The sequence below is a fragment of the Furipterus horrens genome, unplaced genomic scaffold, assembly GCF_987537825.1.
Source record: "Furipterus horrens unplaced genomic scaffold, mFurHor1.1.pri manual_scaffold_5, whole genome shotgun sequence".
Classification (NCBI taxonomy): Eukaryota; Metazoa; Chordata; class Mammalia; order Chiroptera; family Furipteridae; genus Furipterus; species Furipterus horrens.
Window position 1 is genome coordinate 156,624,621 of NW_028327175.1, and position 17,081 is coordinate 156,641,701.

At 34.8% G+C, this 17,081-nt stretch overlaps 1 protein-coding gene across 1 annotated transcript in view; it reads right to left on the minus strand.

Moving 5' to 3' along the window:
* CTNNA3 (catenin alpha 3) overlaps positions 1-17,081 on the minus strand; it is a 1,620,658-nt gene that overhangs the window by 51,391 nt on the left and 1,552,186 nt on the right. Inside the window, exon 16 of the mRNA XM_090278091.1 lies at positions 3,712-3,817. Coding sequence (XP_090134217.1) covers positions 3,712-3,817 — 106 coding nt within the window. The remainder of the gene's footprint in view (positions 1-3,711; positions 3,818-17,081) is intronic.

Sequence of the window (17,081 nt, forward strand, 5' to 3'; positions counted from 1 at the left end):
AATAACCAATGTTGTGATCACCAAGAAAAACATGCAATCTCTCTCAAGGGACACTTTCAAAGCCATACTAGGATAACTTATAATTTTGTTAGGAAAAAAATAATTCAAATGAGTAGAAAACTTGAAGCTGAACTTTGAAATTAAAAGTTGCTTGAGCCAGTTTTACTCTGTATTTCCAGAATTGATGAGAATTTTGGTTACACCTAACGATTGTAGTCATATTTACCACCAAAGCAATAAAAGCATACTAACTGGTCAATTCCATATTGCAAAATTTATTAAATCCTTTTTTCATATTGACACTTGGAAAGCTTATTTGATTGGTTTTGACCACTACAAGAAGAATAAGGATAATGAGTCATTCCCACTCTAAGAGTGCTTCTCTAATGGAGAAAAAAAGAGATGGCACATATACAATGAGCTATTAGTCATAAAAAATAATAAAATACTGCCATGTGCAGCGACATTGACTGACCTAGAGGGTATTATGCTAAGTGAAATATGGCAGGCAAAGATAAATATCATATGATTTCACTAATATATGAAATCTAAAATAAAACAAAAATAAAAGAACAAACAAACCCCAAACAAACTCACAGATACAGAAAACAAACAGATGGTTGTAGGTTGGAGGGGAGATGGGTAAAAAAGAGGACAGGATTCAGTGTGCAAATTGTCAGTAATAAAAACAATCACAAGGATGTAAAATACAGCACAGGGAATATAGTAAAAAATATTGTAGTAACATGTATGGTATCAAAGGGTACTAGACTTATTAGGATGATCACTTCATAAGTTACATACATGTCTAAATATTATGTTGTACACCTGAAACCAATATAATATTGTATGTCAATAATTTTAAATATATATATTTGTTAGTATTTGCTAGTATTTGCTGCATCTCCTTTATTAAAGTCAAATAATCTTTTCCCACCTTTTATATATTTACATAAACTTTATAAAATAAATCTGGGCCCTAGATTTGTAAAATATTCTTGCCCTTGATTTTTTAAAAATAAAATTTGCTTAAAGGAACTTTTAAATGAACTTTGCTAGGGATTTTTTAGACAAATCAAGTGGTAGAATATCATAACACAGTTTGTTTATTTCTAAGTTTATTAAGATAGAAGATGTTGACCAGGACATCTGGTTAGATTTTTAAAGCATGATTTTTTTTCCTTCCTAAATTTAAGTTTTATAACCACCGGGATACTCACTACAAGAAAGCAGATGGCATGCCAGCTTAAGTGGTTTTCTCATGCTAAACCAGCTTTCACTCTTCTGGTAAGATGCTTGCTATCAATACAGAATACATCATTTAGGAATGAGAAGAAAAGTAAAAAGCATTATCTTTCAGTTTGAATTTTAAGAGTGAATTAGGAAGTGAATACTTTAAATAACTTTATTCCAACATTCAGCTATATTTTGTCCATATTGGATTATAAACTTTATTTAAAAATCACTTTAAATGATTTTTGCAATTACAGACAACAATTTAATTTCTACTAAACTGGCAAAGTTTGTTAATGAAAAGTATTAAATGTCATTATGAATTGGCTAGAATAGAAATTTCAAGCAACCAGGGACAGCAAAAACTGCCCACAAGCTTTCCCTATCCAGGACTCATTGCTCTTCCTGTTCTCCAGCCCAGAGGTTAACTGATTTCACCTTCCTCAGGGTCACATATCATCAATGATCCCATTTGTTTCTGCACTTTTAATGTCTTCTATTTCTATCTTTGAATCTATCAATATAAAATCTCTCAAAACAATAATGCTTCTTCAACCCTGTGATCTCATCTCTCTTTTTATGAACATGCCTTCTCGACAGTTTTCAATGCTTCCATTTTGGTGTTTTCAGTTTTGTTCTAGGTCATCTTTTCACTAAATCTCTATTATCCATCTCTGTCTTCAGAAGATCCATATGATATGCCAATTGCACTTGTCCACTTTATTGTCTTACCAACATTTTACACTGAATGCATAGAACCCTCAACTCTCATACTTCATCCTGCCTACTACAAAAACATTTATCCATTCTATTTCCTATCTCAATAAAGAGTGCTTTCTCCCTCTTCAACATCTGTTAAATTTGGTTAAGCATTAATTTGAGATGATTCTACATTTACAAATTTCAGCATACTTTTAGTGTTTTTCTCCTTTGTTATACCTATATTTGCTGGTCTTTACCAAACTGAGATTTCTAAAACACAGAAGAGTATCTGGATAAGGTATGGTTAAAAATACAGTGGAATTCTCTTACTATGTCAGACTCATATGATCCACACTGAAGATGCTGAATTGTGATACTTATATTTAGGAAACTATGGTTTGACATTTTTCAATGCATGGATGTTGTTTTACCACAAATTATATGCTGTTCAAATGTTGTTATATTTCCCTAGTTAGACTAAAATTATCCCCTGGCTGATGTGGCTCAGTGGATTAAGTGCTGGCCTGCAAAACAAAAGGTTGCCAATTTGATTCCCAATTATGGCACATGCCTGGGTTGTGGGCCAGGTCCCCAGTTGGGGCGTGTAAGAGGCAACCACACATTGATGTTTCTCTTTCTCTCTTCCTCCCTCCCTTCCCCTCTCTCTAAAAAAAAAAAAAAAAAAAAATTATCTTGAATTTAAGAAGTGTTTCCAATTCATTTTTTAGTTTCAACTTGGATTAAACATAATATGGAAAACCATGAGCATACTTGGGTTTCAGTTATTTATTCATATATGATGACAGTTTGTTTTTAACTATAAATACAAAAAAATAATAAAATGTTTAAAGTGGCAAGACATTGTATATATATATAGTTTTTCAAGAATGCTTAAAATTATTTGTCTATTATTTCTTTTTTATTTCTCTTCCCTTATATTCACAAATACAATATGTAATAGAAGAAAGTTCTTCATGTTCTAAGAAACATGGGATAAAAAGAGTAAATAGTAGAGGCTTCCCAATAAAATATATAGTTGCAAAGGGATTCCCCCCGCCAAAGGGAGAGAAATATACATTATTAAGCTGTATAGTATCAAACCTGCAAAATAATATGGTATCTCATTTTGAGATATAAATTAAATATCTCAATCTATTAACTAAAAAAAGGACAGATTTTTAAATAAAAGGCAAAAAGTAACTCTCATAATGTAGCTGCAACTTAGAAAACAAATACAGATGAGAAATATGTAAAGAAAATATAGAGAGAGCATCAGTCTCTAAAAGAACTACGTAGTCTATGTTTTTGTATCTTCACTTTGGTACTTTAGTAATTACTATTTGATTTGCAGTTTTACAAAGAATGCCAGAATATACTGTTGACTTGGAAAACTTAATAGAATTTGCAAACATATTACTTTTTGAAGAGCAAAAATAAGAAATCTAAGGTATTAAGGGAAAAATTTAAAAATTAGTTATTAAAGCCAGTTGAATATATTTGAAACTCCAAAAGCTGATATTTAAAATAATTTAATATATTTAAATCTCAAAAATCTTAGAAATAAGCAAGTCATAAGTAATAACAATGGCATAAGAAAAAAATTAAGCTTCTTTAGAATGAATTGTTCATTACTTGTATATTAATTTTGAATAAAATGTAACAATAATTGAATAATAAAAAGTGCAATGGAATATAAATCAAATTTTAAAAGTGTATGTTGAAATGGCAGAAAACAATTGACATGGACTTCCCAATATGCATTAATAGAAAATTCACCTGGTTGGCGATCTGCCGAGCCAGGACATCCATTCTTGATCCTGATTCTGATATCGTTTTAGCTGCATAGATCACATCAGTTGTGTGCTTTAGTGGTCCTTTGCCCCTTAAAGTAAAAGAATACATGTTAGTTTCAGTGCTTCATGATAAGATACACACACATACACACACCCTACACAAATACACACAAGATTTTCACCCCAAAGTATTGGCCTTTAGTTTTCTGTACTTCAGTTTTAGATAGGCCTCAATTACACTTTGATATTCAGTAAAATAAATAAATAAATAAATAAAAGGTCTATTTTGTTAAGATTCATGAAATACTGCCAAAGAAATGGAATACATTCAATCTTCATTCCAAGATACTTCTTATCATAAAACTCAGCCTAGACATACTCTTGGAAAATGTAGATTCTCAAGGCAAAACTATTTTTCTAATTCTAGGAAGAAACATGAGATTTAAATTTTTATATATATTTAACAGCACATTTTGATCAGTAAGGGCTACTTTTAATCCTTGCTCTTTTTAATCCTTTTTTACACTCTTCTGATTAAATGCACTTTGCTTACAATCACATTATTTCTCCTCCACAATTAATTCATACTAATATCACCATTGAGTATGACCTTGGAGTCACACTATCTTGTTCTCTTTCCCCTAAACTGACCACTTCTTACTGTTTGTGTAAGTAAATCAAGTTAAAGACATGCTTTGTTTCCTTGGTGGTAATAGAAGTACCCATTACATAGAATCACTCTAAGGATTACATACATTTATTTCAGCAAAGTGCTAAAGCAATCAATACAAGTTATTATAGTTATGGTTGTTACTTTAAAATAATCTTGATTTCTAATGCCATGGAATAAAAGTTGTGTTCATTTAGGGATTTTGCAAGATAGTTAAGAAGAAGAAAGTGCACTACTTACATTTTTATAGAGGAATGAGATAAAAAGATAATTTCCTGACTTTTCCTTCCCCCCAAATAAGTGAATGATTACCTGAATGAATGTATCTGACCCATCTACCTAAAACCACTGTTCTTATTCCATTATGTCCAATTCCTAATTCTCCACTGAGTGTTAAGTACTGATTGTTCTAATTATTTGGATTCTGTTCTCTGTTTTTAGCAGAGAATGGGACCATGAAGGAATTGGTCACTGACAAATTGTTTTATTTTCTGGGTTTTCTTGATTTTTAAATTTGTATGGAATATTGAGGTGACAATAGATAAAATCATATAGGTTTCAAGTGTACAATTCTACAATACATCATTGGTATATTGTAAAATAATTGTTTTGTTGTTTTGATGGTAGTGGGGAGAGTGAAGGTGGTGGGAAGGAGGAGTAGACTGGTCAGGGTGAGAAAAGGAAGATTTTGAGAGGCCAAAACAGAGTAGAGTCAGAAGAGATTGAAAGTAATCATTGTCAATTCCTCATTTACACCCTGCACTGGTCCTGAGGGGAGATGCCCTAATGTTCAATGTAATGGCTTGTTATTAGAGGGAATTCTCTATTCACAAAGGAAAAAATAAGACTGTGAAGTAATGCAAGATAGAGAGAATTCATGCAGAAATAAATGATCAGAATATTCTCTACCTGAAAACTGAATACCAAAATGCATGTGCCAAACAGGCCCTTTCATTTCACGTTTCTCGTGGTGCTTCTCAAATTCACTAAAAGCAAGTTTTCTGGTAAACATGGAACATCATATCTAACACCATGAAAATATGGCCTCTGAAGATGGTCATTGTCATATTTCTTTTAAAATCTGCTGACACATGTTCCTTTGTAACTTTAAAAAATATCAGCATAAATCATTACAATATTTGAGTTGCTCTTATCAAATTTACTTTATGCATCAAGCAGGACTAGACATTATATATATGGTTATGTTCAAGAAAGGCATTGCATTTCATTATTTCTATGCATCTCCAGAGAAAGTTAAACTTAAATAAAGCTGTCTAAGCTCCCAAAAGAGCAATGCATCAATTTTCATGGTCTTAAGCAGTGAACAAAGGTTGTTTCTAAGGAGAGGAACTAACACTCTGATAGTTTAAACAATGGATGAAAAGTTATATCTATGGAATGCAGCTAATGTACCTTTCTGCTCAAAATAATATATTTCCTCATATAAAATCCCTAAGCCAATGAAAGGAAAATTACCTCTAGCTTTAAATACATATTTCGTTATGAGACCACTGTCTTAAACACATGGAGAACTTAAAAGTAACAATAATCCATTATGACACACTGCAATTATTCTCTTCCTCATGTTCCTAATTAAATGTATTGCCTGGAAAGCTTCCTACTGAGTGTCAAACAAAATACACATTTTACAAATGATTCTATATTATGCCAAGCTTCCAGAGGAAGCTGCAATTACTGAAACTATGATAAATTTTTTAACATTCTCAGCCTGAAATGTGATATGTAATGAAGTCTTTTTAAATTGGGATATACATTCGAAGTTGTTTGTTGCCTTCATTTTCATAATGGGTTCTCAGGATCTCCTGTCAGCAAATTGTGTCTTAAATCACTGAGTTTGGATCCTACAGAGAAAGGTACCCAGAAGAAGAGGGGTAGACTTAGAAAATATTTTAAAGAAACTGGTGGCCAGAAATCTTTAATAAATAATGGTCACAATAATAATCTATCTATTTTCATCAAAGGGAGGACAGATTAAGCTCTAGACCACAGTCTGCCAATTAATCATTAAATTATAGGTTAAAATGTATAATGGGAAAGGCTGCAATAACCAAGTGATGTTGATGCCATCAAAAATTTTATTAGCACACGTGAAAGTGTTACTTTTGAAACTTTCCTGTGCAACATAAAGCTTTGAGTTATTTTTTTACCCTGACCCAAACTTGATTCTTCTTCTTCCTGTTCTCACTTGTTTCTGACATTGACCCCTCCCTTATTTCTTGAGCATAAAACTAAGAATATAATATAGCTGATTGCTAACAGCTCAATCAACTAGAAATCGGTTTTAATAATAGAAAATATCAAATAGTTTTGTGGACTTCTTTTGTCTTTTAGAATCAGAGAATATCTTTTAAATAGTGGTATTTTCTGCTACTAATTAAAATATAAAACACACTTCCAGTCAAGATGGTAGCATAGGCAGACATGGCTCACCTCTTCACACAACCACATCAAAATGACAACTAAAATATCAAACAACCAACACTCAGACCCATCAGAAATTGAGTTGAATGGAAGTCTGACAACCACAGGATTAAAGAAATCACATCCATCCAGACTAGGGGGAAAGGTGTAGACAGAAAATGGGCTGGTACCTCACCCATGTCTGGTGAATACAAATTCAGGAGGGATATCTCAGAAGTGAGGAGTCCCAGCCCCACACTAGGCCCCAAGCCCAGGGTTCCAGTGCCAGGAAGATAAGTCCCCACAACTTCTGGCTGCAAAACCAGCAGTGATTGAGTCAATGGAAGACACTGAGCCCCAAGCAGTTCCTTTTAAAGAACCCCACACAGACTCACTTACTCCAACTCACTCCCTCTGAGCTCCAGCACCAAGTGGGTAGCAGCTTGAAAGGCACCAGTGGTATACAGAGAGAAACTGAAGTGTCTGGCATCAAGGTGAGCAGAGGCCATTGTCCCTTTTCTAAACCCTCCCTCAACACTGCTGGCAAGCTGGTGCCATATCTGAGACTCCATCAAACTGACTAACACTGTTTGACCCACCTTTGAGATCCCCAGAGACTCTGCACCACCCAAAATGTGGGCCCACCCAAGCTGCTTTTCCATAAGAATGGCTTGTCTTGACTCATGAAGCACAGCTTCATAAATCCTATCAAACAAGCAACAGCCTCAGTGAGCCCCAGGCCTGGCACTAGCAGAACCAGCCTAGCTAGATTCACAGCTTGGTTTCACCTGGGAATCTCCAAGCCCAGCACAAGTAGCAGCCATCTCAGGTTGCTTTATAGCTCAGGAAGGGCATCCCTGGCAAAACATAGGTGGAAGCTGACCTTGGCCAGTATCACATGAAAACCTCAGGGCCAGTGCATGCAGTGGACAGCTATAGGCCTCACTGAAGCACCCCCACCCTGCCCCTACACAGCTGATCCACCATGGAGGGTGGAGATTGGTTGTAAGTGGTCACAGTCAATTCTTGCAGCAGACTGGCCTGGGTAAATCCCTCCAATTGACCTGCCAACAGCAAGCAAGGCTCAATTACAAGAGGAGGGTTTACTCACCCTAAATGCGGGGCTCACTTCAAGTACACAGCTTGACTGATAGGGGAGGCTGTGCCTGTGGACGCTACAGGAAACCTACTACATTAGGCAACACTACCAAGACACAGAGTCAAGCAGCTCTACCTAATAAATAGAAATAAACACAGGGAGCCTGCCAAAATTAGGAGACAAGAAAGCAGAGCCCAAATGAAAGAACAGATCAAAATTCCAGAAAAAGAGTTCAATGAAATGGAGATAAGCAATCTATCAGATTCAAAGTTCAAAACACTGGTTATAAGGTTGGTCAAGGAACTTAGCGAAGACCTCAGCAGCATAAAAAAGAACCAGTCAGAAATGAAGGATACACTCATTGAAATAAAGAACAATTTATAGGAATACAACAGTAGAGTGGATGAAGCCAAGAATCAAATCAATAAATTGAAATTTAAGGAAGCAAAAACCAACCCATCAGAACAAGAAAAAAAATAATCCAAAAAAATTGAGGACAGTATAAGTAGCCTCAAGACAACTTCAAGCATTACAACGTTTGCATCACAGGGGTACCAGAAGAGGAAGAGCAAGAACTTGAAAAATTCTTTGAAAAAATAGTGAAAGAAAACTTCCCTAATATGGCAAAGGAAGTAGACATGCAAGTCCAAGAAGCACATGGAGTGCCATACAAGATGGATACAAAGAGGCCCATTCTAAGACACATCATAATTAAAATGCCAAAAGTTAAGATAGGAGAGAATCTTAAAAGCAGCAAGAGAAAAGAAGTTAGCTACCTGCAGGGGAGTTTCCATAAGACTGTCAGCTGATTTCTCAAAAGAAATTTTGCAGGCTAGAATGGACTGGCAAAAAATATTCAAAGTCATGAAAAGCAGGGACCTATAGCCAAAATTGCTTTACACAGCAAAGCTATCACTTAGAATATAAGGGCAGATAAAGTGCTTCCCAGACAAGAAAAAAACTAAAGAAGTTAACCATCATCAAGCCATTGTTATATGAAATGTTAAAGGGACTTATTTAAGAAAAAGAAAAAAATCAAAACTATAAACAATAAAATAGCAAAAAATACAAATCTATCGATAATTGAATCTAAAAAACAAACTAAGTAAACAAGAAGAACAGAGACAGAATCATGGATACACAGAGCATTTTGATGGTTGCCAGATTGGAGGGGAGTGTGGGGGACTGGGTGAAGAGGTAAGGGGATTGAGAAGTACAATAGGTAGTTACAGAATAGCCATGGGGATGTAAAGTACAGCATAGGAAATGGAGTAGCCAGAGAACTTATAAACATGACCCATGGGCATGAATAATTGTGGGGTAATTGCCTGAAAGAGTGTGGGTTGGGGAGGGGGGCAAAGGGAGAAAAATCAGGACAACTGCAATAGCATAGTCAATAAAGTATAATTTAAAAAGTAAATAAAATAAAACACAGCTTAATTATATCTTTTGCACTTTGTAGCCCCTAAATCTTTGATAACATAATATTCTCTACTTCAAGACTGGAATAATCCCTTTAATCCTCTTTTTAAAATATTTATATATAAATCTAACAACATTGTAGTTAATTTAATAGATGAAAACAATAACAGCATTTATTTTGTTAAATCATAGTAGCTAGCACATTTAGTATTTGCTACATGCTAGGCAGTATTACATATACAAACTAATTTGATTATAATTATAACCCTATGATTCTTGAATTATTATCATCCTCACTTCACAGATAAGGAAAGAGAAACAAAGATGTTAAATTTATATTTTATCAAGTCAACAGCCATTAAGTATTGGAGATAAGATTTGAATTTAGTCAATCTGGCTATGAATTGGCTTTTACATTTAATATATTTTTATTAGAAAGAGGGAAAGGGAGGGAGAAAGAGAGGGAGAGAAAGATTGATGTGAGAGAGAAACATTAATCAGTTGCCTCTTGTACACACCCCAACTGGGGAATGAACCTGAAACCTAGGCCTGTGCACTGACTGGGAATTGAACCAGTGAGCTTTTGCTTTGTGAGACAATAAAGTGAGCCACACTGGCCAGGGCTCCAATCTGCTTTTAATGACTCCTCTATACTGATTCCAATAAAACACACAAAGATAAAATTATATTATTTTTAAAAATCTCCTTGAGTCATTGATAAGAGTTACCATGAGTGCAACAGAGAGCAAAGATGAGGGTTAGATTTAGGTGCTGGGTAGTTAGGAGGTCCACCAAGAGTGACTTAATTTCACACAGCAGCTTCAAGGAATACCACCTAAATTTGTGTCCCAGTCCCCAAAATATAAATGTGCATTACATAAACTTTTAGAGTCATGACAAATGTTGAAATAACAGCAGTAGTCTTCAGTCCTGGAAATTGTTTCTGAGGATATTATTACTTTTTATTATGATTGATCCTGGTACCTTTTCCCCTTCTCCCTTGATTCTAATCATTAAACTCAAACTTAGTCATTACAAACACCATACCAGATGAAAAATGGCAATTTAATGTTTATTTATAATGTGACAAATAGAACTTTTATCTATAATCTTAGTGTTAGACATTTATTTAATTCTAACACTCAAATTTAGTGCTGCAATAAAGTAGAATGAAATAAATATGGATTTGGGAAATACATTTTTCCTGCATCCCAGCACTGACACTTGTTAGCCATGTAGCCTTGGGTAATGATTTGGTTGGTCTGAGCTTATTAACTCTTCATTAAAATAATGATTATGACACTTGCCCATAATAAGGATACATAAAATTATACAGTTTACACAATGTTTGGCACATATTGGTTACTCAGCAGGTATTAATTTTTTGTTTCTCTTATCCCTTTACAAGTAATAATATCATCTAAAGGATGACCTTTTTAATTTTTATTTAAGAATTATAATACTTGACAGACAACATGAACTGTTTTGATTGAATTCCTTCTTACACCTCAATATACTTTTACTAAGAAAAAATATATAAAATATATAAAACATATAAACTGTGTTTGTAGTCATTATTGTTGTTTAAGATTGTTCTTTGACTTCTTATAAGTCCACATTTAGTGGACAGATATTTTTTGTAGTATAAACTTCCCACAATTAATATTTAGTTCTACAATTCTCTTACTTATAATTCTGATATTAAACACAGGAAATAAATTACTATGAGAGCAACTGAACATGACATAAAGAGATGTACTAGACTCAAGCAAGGACACACTGTTCCTCTTAACTATTCAAACACAAAATTTTAATTAGGCCATTCTCTCCTCCTGGATATCATCTATTTTTATAAAGTATCATTCTCAAGTTCTGAGGACTCTATAAAATTTCTTAGAAAATCAGCTAATATAATTAGCTAACAATTATTCTGAGTAATTAGTATCCTGAAGAAAGTTAGGAATTCAAGTCTGAAAAAAATGTTGGCCCATGAAAAGAGGGAGCATAGTCTGAACATTGTGTGTGTGTGCGTGTGTGTGTGTGTGTGTGTACACACACATGTGCACATGCCGGTTTGTCCAGAAGATATCCAGCCATGTAACATGAAAAATAGAGACATTTATTGATGAAAACACAAGAGAGAAGAAACATTGTACATAGGACAAGGATATCTCAATCCCCTTCATAGTAGGCACCTTGGGACCTCACACAGTTCTTCTCCCAATTGCCATCAGCTGCCCTGTCACATTTTCCTGAATCTTATCGACAGTCTGAAATCTTTTCCCTTTCAAAGGTGACTTTAGTTTTGGGAAAAGCCAGAAGTCACAGGGCTCTGGATCTGGGCTGTAGAGGGGCTGAGTCACCTGGGTGATTTGATGTTTTGCCAAAAAACTCTGCATGAGATGTGATGCATGAGTGGGTATATTGTCGTGATGAAGCTGCCAATCACCAGTTGCCCATAGCTGCTGCCTTCTGAGTCATCTGAATAGTTTCTACCAAGGAATGTTCAAGCTTAATGCAAAATTTGATGCAGATCTGTTGCTCTAGTTGCTCAGTCATTTTGAACGTGATGGCCGCACAGTTCACACGCTCACTCAACAGCATCTACTGTTCCCATTGACTAGCACAGTAAAGTTGTCAGGGTTCATGCATGTGCATTCCAGTCTACTCTCCTTGGCTGCCAGGTTACATAGATGTCACACAAACTGTTCTTGTTTTATTAACAATGCTTGGATTTCTTCTGGACAGTACTGATATATTCATTTCTGCTCTTTTTATTTCATATTATTCAGAGTAGCCTAACATCAAAATATCTTAGTTCTAGCCCAATAATGTGTATCCCTCTTTTACAACACAATCAAGGTGTACTGTGGGGTGATGGGTTATGTACCACATAGCCATTTAAAAGCCCAGACTCCTCCTAGAAACAAGATATCCTACTCCCCAAGGCATCACAGCTCTTGGATGGATCCATTTCATTGAGACATCTGACAAAGGAAAAGAATGAGACTGTCAGAGGAGATTTTAGGGATCAGAATAAGAAGTAGCAAACCACTCCCACCAATATTTCAGACTCCAGACACACAGACTCATTTTACTGTAAAGAAGGCTGGGAAATGTATTTTACTCAGGCACAAGAAGAATCAAACAGGGCTTTATGAACTTATAGCATTTCCTCTGCACATACTACCAGGGGTGCTATAATCCTGTTTTTTTTTTTTGTTGTTGTTGTTCATTTTAGCAACAAAATCTGTGTTCCCATTGAGAACTTTGGATGTCACCAAGTAGGTGGGAAAATTTGGGAAAGTACCAAGGCTCTTCACCAATACAGCTAAAATGATAAGACCTACACTCTGCCTGGGCAGAAGACCAATTTTATTTTTGTTTTTAAATTGTTACAATGTATATGGTTTATTATTAAAACTAAAAATTACATACATCTTACTCTGTATATGGTGATAATAGCCTTTCATGTTCAATGTTATACTTGATTATGAAAAAAGTATATGACTTATATTAGATATCTTTTTGTTGATTAGCCTGAAGATAATACTTTCAAAGTTAATAATATTATTGTTGTTGCTGTTGACACTGTTATTATTATGTACGTGAGTGTGGTGTATGTGCATGAGTGCTGTATTTGTATATGATATATATGTGCTTGCACATGTGTGTATGTAGGAAGTAGAAATTCCCTTTTTCAATCCAAAAATTAGTTTTCTAAAAAATACCCCGAAACACAAGTCTTTTTTCCGTTCTTCAGCCTTCAAATTTCTTAATTTGCCTTATATCAGGTAGTGTTGTATCAAATCTAGAGAATGTAAAATTCAGACGATTTTATAAAGACGTTAAGGGTCAAAACCACTACAGATCTAGTGAAAATTGAAGGAGAATTTCTTTCTCAATATTTATTTGTTTTTAAGGCAAAGAAGAGGCTAGCTGGCCAGATATTCTGATTTTTGTTTTCAGGAAAACAATAAACTTTCTCCAGTTCTTCCTAAATATTAAGATTTTACTAATTTTCTGTGTAATTTTGTACTGAGAGCATACATAAGAACACATTTGTGTGCGTCTATGTTCCAGGGACTGAAATCACTGCTTCCTTATTCGGTCCTCATACCCAGCCCTGCACAAATTTAAGAGCTGCCATTTATTATCATGGATATTATCATAATTGTGCATATCACAACCTATGTTGCCTTACATGCTCATTCTGATCCTAGCATCTATTATCTTCACACAATAAACAAGAAAACAGAAGCTCAAAAATCCAATGCTTCTTAACTTTTCTCCAAGGTATACAAATGCAGGTAAGTCTAAATTTAAGGACTTTTAAGTCATCAGTACTTTCAAAGTTAATTAAAAATATTCATAGGTGGATGCATCATCCAAGGTTTTCTGTCAGTGTTCATCTTGAAGCCCTGAAATTCAACGGGAGCTCTGAAGCAGTGGAATGTTTCATGTACTACAAAGAACTACATAATAACAAGTGATTCCTAGCAATTGTTCTTAATGGGGTCCTATTAGAACATAATTCTCTGTCTTTGTGACCAATCCCAAGGGTTATTAAAGAAAAATACTCTTCTTTGATTGAATTTCTGTCATCATCAACCTGACATTGTTTTTTAATTTTTTTAAGGTAAATCTTTTTTGTTTGTTTATTTTTAGAGAGAGGGGAAAAGAGAAAGAGAGGGAGAGGAACATCACTGTGTGGTTGCCTCTCACTCGTGCCCTCAACTCAGGACCTGATGTGCAACCTAGTTATGTTCCCTGACTGGGAATCGAACCAGCAACACTTGGTTCACAGGCTGACGCTCAATCCACACCAGACAGGGTCACACTTAACATTTTTCTTTTCTTTTTTTCTTCTATTTTACTTGGAATTGAAAGCAGATACTTTTGGGGAAAATGAAAATGGCAGGTTTTTTGTTTTTTTTTCCTTCTCAACTGGACTTTTTTCTTTTGACTCAGAGGTGGGGACTGAGCATTGACCATCAGAAGTTATTTAGAACCAAATGGGAAATCTGTACTCAGCACCAACATTTGAAAACAAGTCTTTTCTCACTTTCTACACATTACACATTACTTTGCTGAGTGTGCACATTAATCAAAGCCAATGTACTGTAAATACAATTGCACTCCCTGACTGTGGGAGTCCCTCCCATTCCTGTTGGCAGTGGCCTTGGCATTAATCACGTACACAATCTCTTACAGAGTCTGGGCATTTTTTCCAGCTTTCCTCTAACCCACCATGATAAACAAGCTGCTCTTTTAATATCAGACCAGATTTTATGGGCTCAGAAAATAATCATTTTCAATTTATTAAAATAATGTAATTCAGCTTTTATTATCTAGGATTTGACCTTCTTAAAACCTCCATACCAATCCTCTTTTTATTCTAATCATGACCCAATGTCATCCTAAGATCCAGTTGAAGAAACATACAGGGGTGAAAGGGCCACTAACTTAGTGAAGACTTCTCACAGTTAGTAGATTGGGTGCAGAGGTGGTTCAAGGATCTGGCTTGCCCCCAGTTGTTTCCGAGATGATAAATACTACCAGTAGTTCTCTGGCATGTCTGCCCTCCCCTAGTCTAGTCAGATACAGCTATGGTTTATTAAATTTTTGTATACTATAAAAGCTTACCATTTTCAAATGGCTTATTCAGATTGTATGTAACTTAAAATATACTGCTTTATGCAGCTTTTTAAAAAGAGTTCTTTTTTAAGAAAGAGAATGAGAGAGACAGACAGACAGACAGACAGAGATCTATTTGTTGTTCCACTTATTTATGCATTCACTGGTTGATTCTTGTATGTGCCCTGACCAGGGACTGCACCCTGACCAGGGCCTCAACCCACAATCTTGGTGTATTGGGACAACTTTCTAACCAACTGAGTTAACTAGCCAGGGCTCATGCAGGGGAATTTCATGTTAATGTGCCAGTATCACAGCTCTTTGTTGCTTTACAAGCTTTCTTGAATTATTGTGTAGTGACCCAAAGCTGATGTTTTCTAAAAAGTGTTATTTTAAAATTTGAATGAAATAATCATCTCTAGTTCAGACATGCACATTGTTTCTTACTGTTTCCCTCTGTCAGTCCTAATATCCAGTTATTACTCTAAAGTTATGTGAAACAACATGCTTAATGCATCTTCAATTAAAATAAATTAAAGCAGTATCAGTGTAAAACAGTAGCCATCCAGCATCACACCCAGCTGTGTGATCCATGCTCATGCCTGCATGTGCTGGTCTTTGCCTTAAAAATCTCTTGCCTTGGGATAAAATAGATCCATATGATACTTAGGTAATTGGATCTTTCATATTAAATAACTCAGTCTGGAGAGTCACATGTTGGTATCAAACTGGACTATGTTAAAATAACTATAAAGTAATTTAGAAGTATATGCTTAATGATTTATTTCTTATTCAAACAAAAGTACAATAGAAAGACAGGAAAAAGAAAGTCAGAAATTAGCTGTCTTTCCTTCCTTTCTTCTTTTTCCTTTTTTGTTTTTACTTCCTAGACCTTTGCTCTTTGTTTTAGGTGCTGTCCCAGGAGTGTGCCTCAGTTCACAGGGGGTGTATTTTATTCAAGGCCTACCAATTCTCTTTCTAAAAATAGGCATCTAAGGTTTCCCAAATATTTTTGAAAACTTTAATGACGGCATGTGAGCATATTGGGTGAGACAGCTGTTTTCTCTCCTGCCTAGAAGTCCTCCCTAAATTGCATTTATTTTTGAAAATGTTCCTTGAAATGTGAGATCCTGGACCTCCAATTAAGTGGGGTTAATATTTAGGAAGAAAAGAACAGGAAATGAGAAAACCAATGGCCATATGACAGGATGATAGGATGTTACCCTGAGTGAAATCCAAATATACAGTTCTCAAGAGGAAGCTCGTAGAATTCATTTCTATGGCTTATATTCTGCTGCCGAATAGATTTTTTTTTTGTCTCAATGGGAAATAATATTTTCCCACAGGCTAAACTCATTAAGATTTTGACTGTTCCATTCCATGGGATCAGTTCCATGAAGGAAAATATGTTTATGCCAGAAGCTAGCATTTGGAAGACATTCCCTCTTCAAATTGAACTTTTGGTGCTTTAAACAAAAATATTCAGTTTTAGGCAGATAGTTGCTTAGGGGCATTTTGTCAGCTTTCTCTGTCAAGCATAGAATGAAATAATAGGTTTTACCTTCATCCTCTATGTATGTTTATTTATTTATATTACATGTATACCATTTTGCTAATATAAAGATTTGTATATTTTAAAACAAAGAGAAATATAAATTTTAAAGAGAATAATTAAAGCTAAAGGAAACTGTTTTAAATATCTAATAATATTGTCATTAAAAATAATATCAAAAGCCCTGGATGCTGTGGCTCAATGGATTGAGCGTCGGCCTGCGAGCCAAGTGTCGCTGGTTCAATTCCCAGTCAGGGCACATTACTAGGTTGCACATCAGGTCCCCAGTTGGGGGCGCAATTGAGAGGCAACCACACAGTGATACTTCTCTCCCTCTCTTTCTCCTTTTCCCTCTCTCTAAAAATAAAATAAACAAATAAACAAATTAATTAATTAATTTAAAAAATAATATCAAGATATAATATTCCTGTAAGGATAAATTTAACATGAGTATTTCATCATTTAAATCCATAATTCAAGCAGTTTCCTTGATAATTAATTTTATTGGCCCAGTTCTTGTCACTTTTGAGTTAATCATCATTGATTTTACTA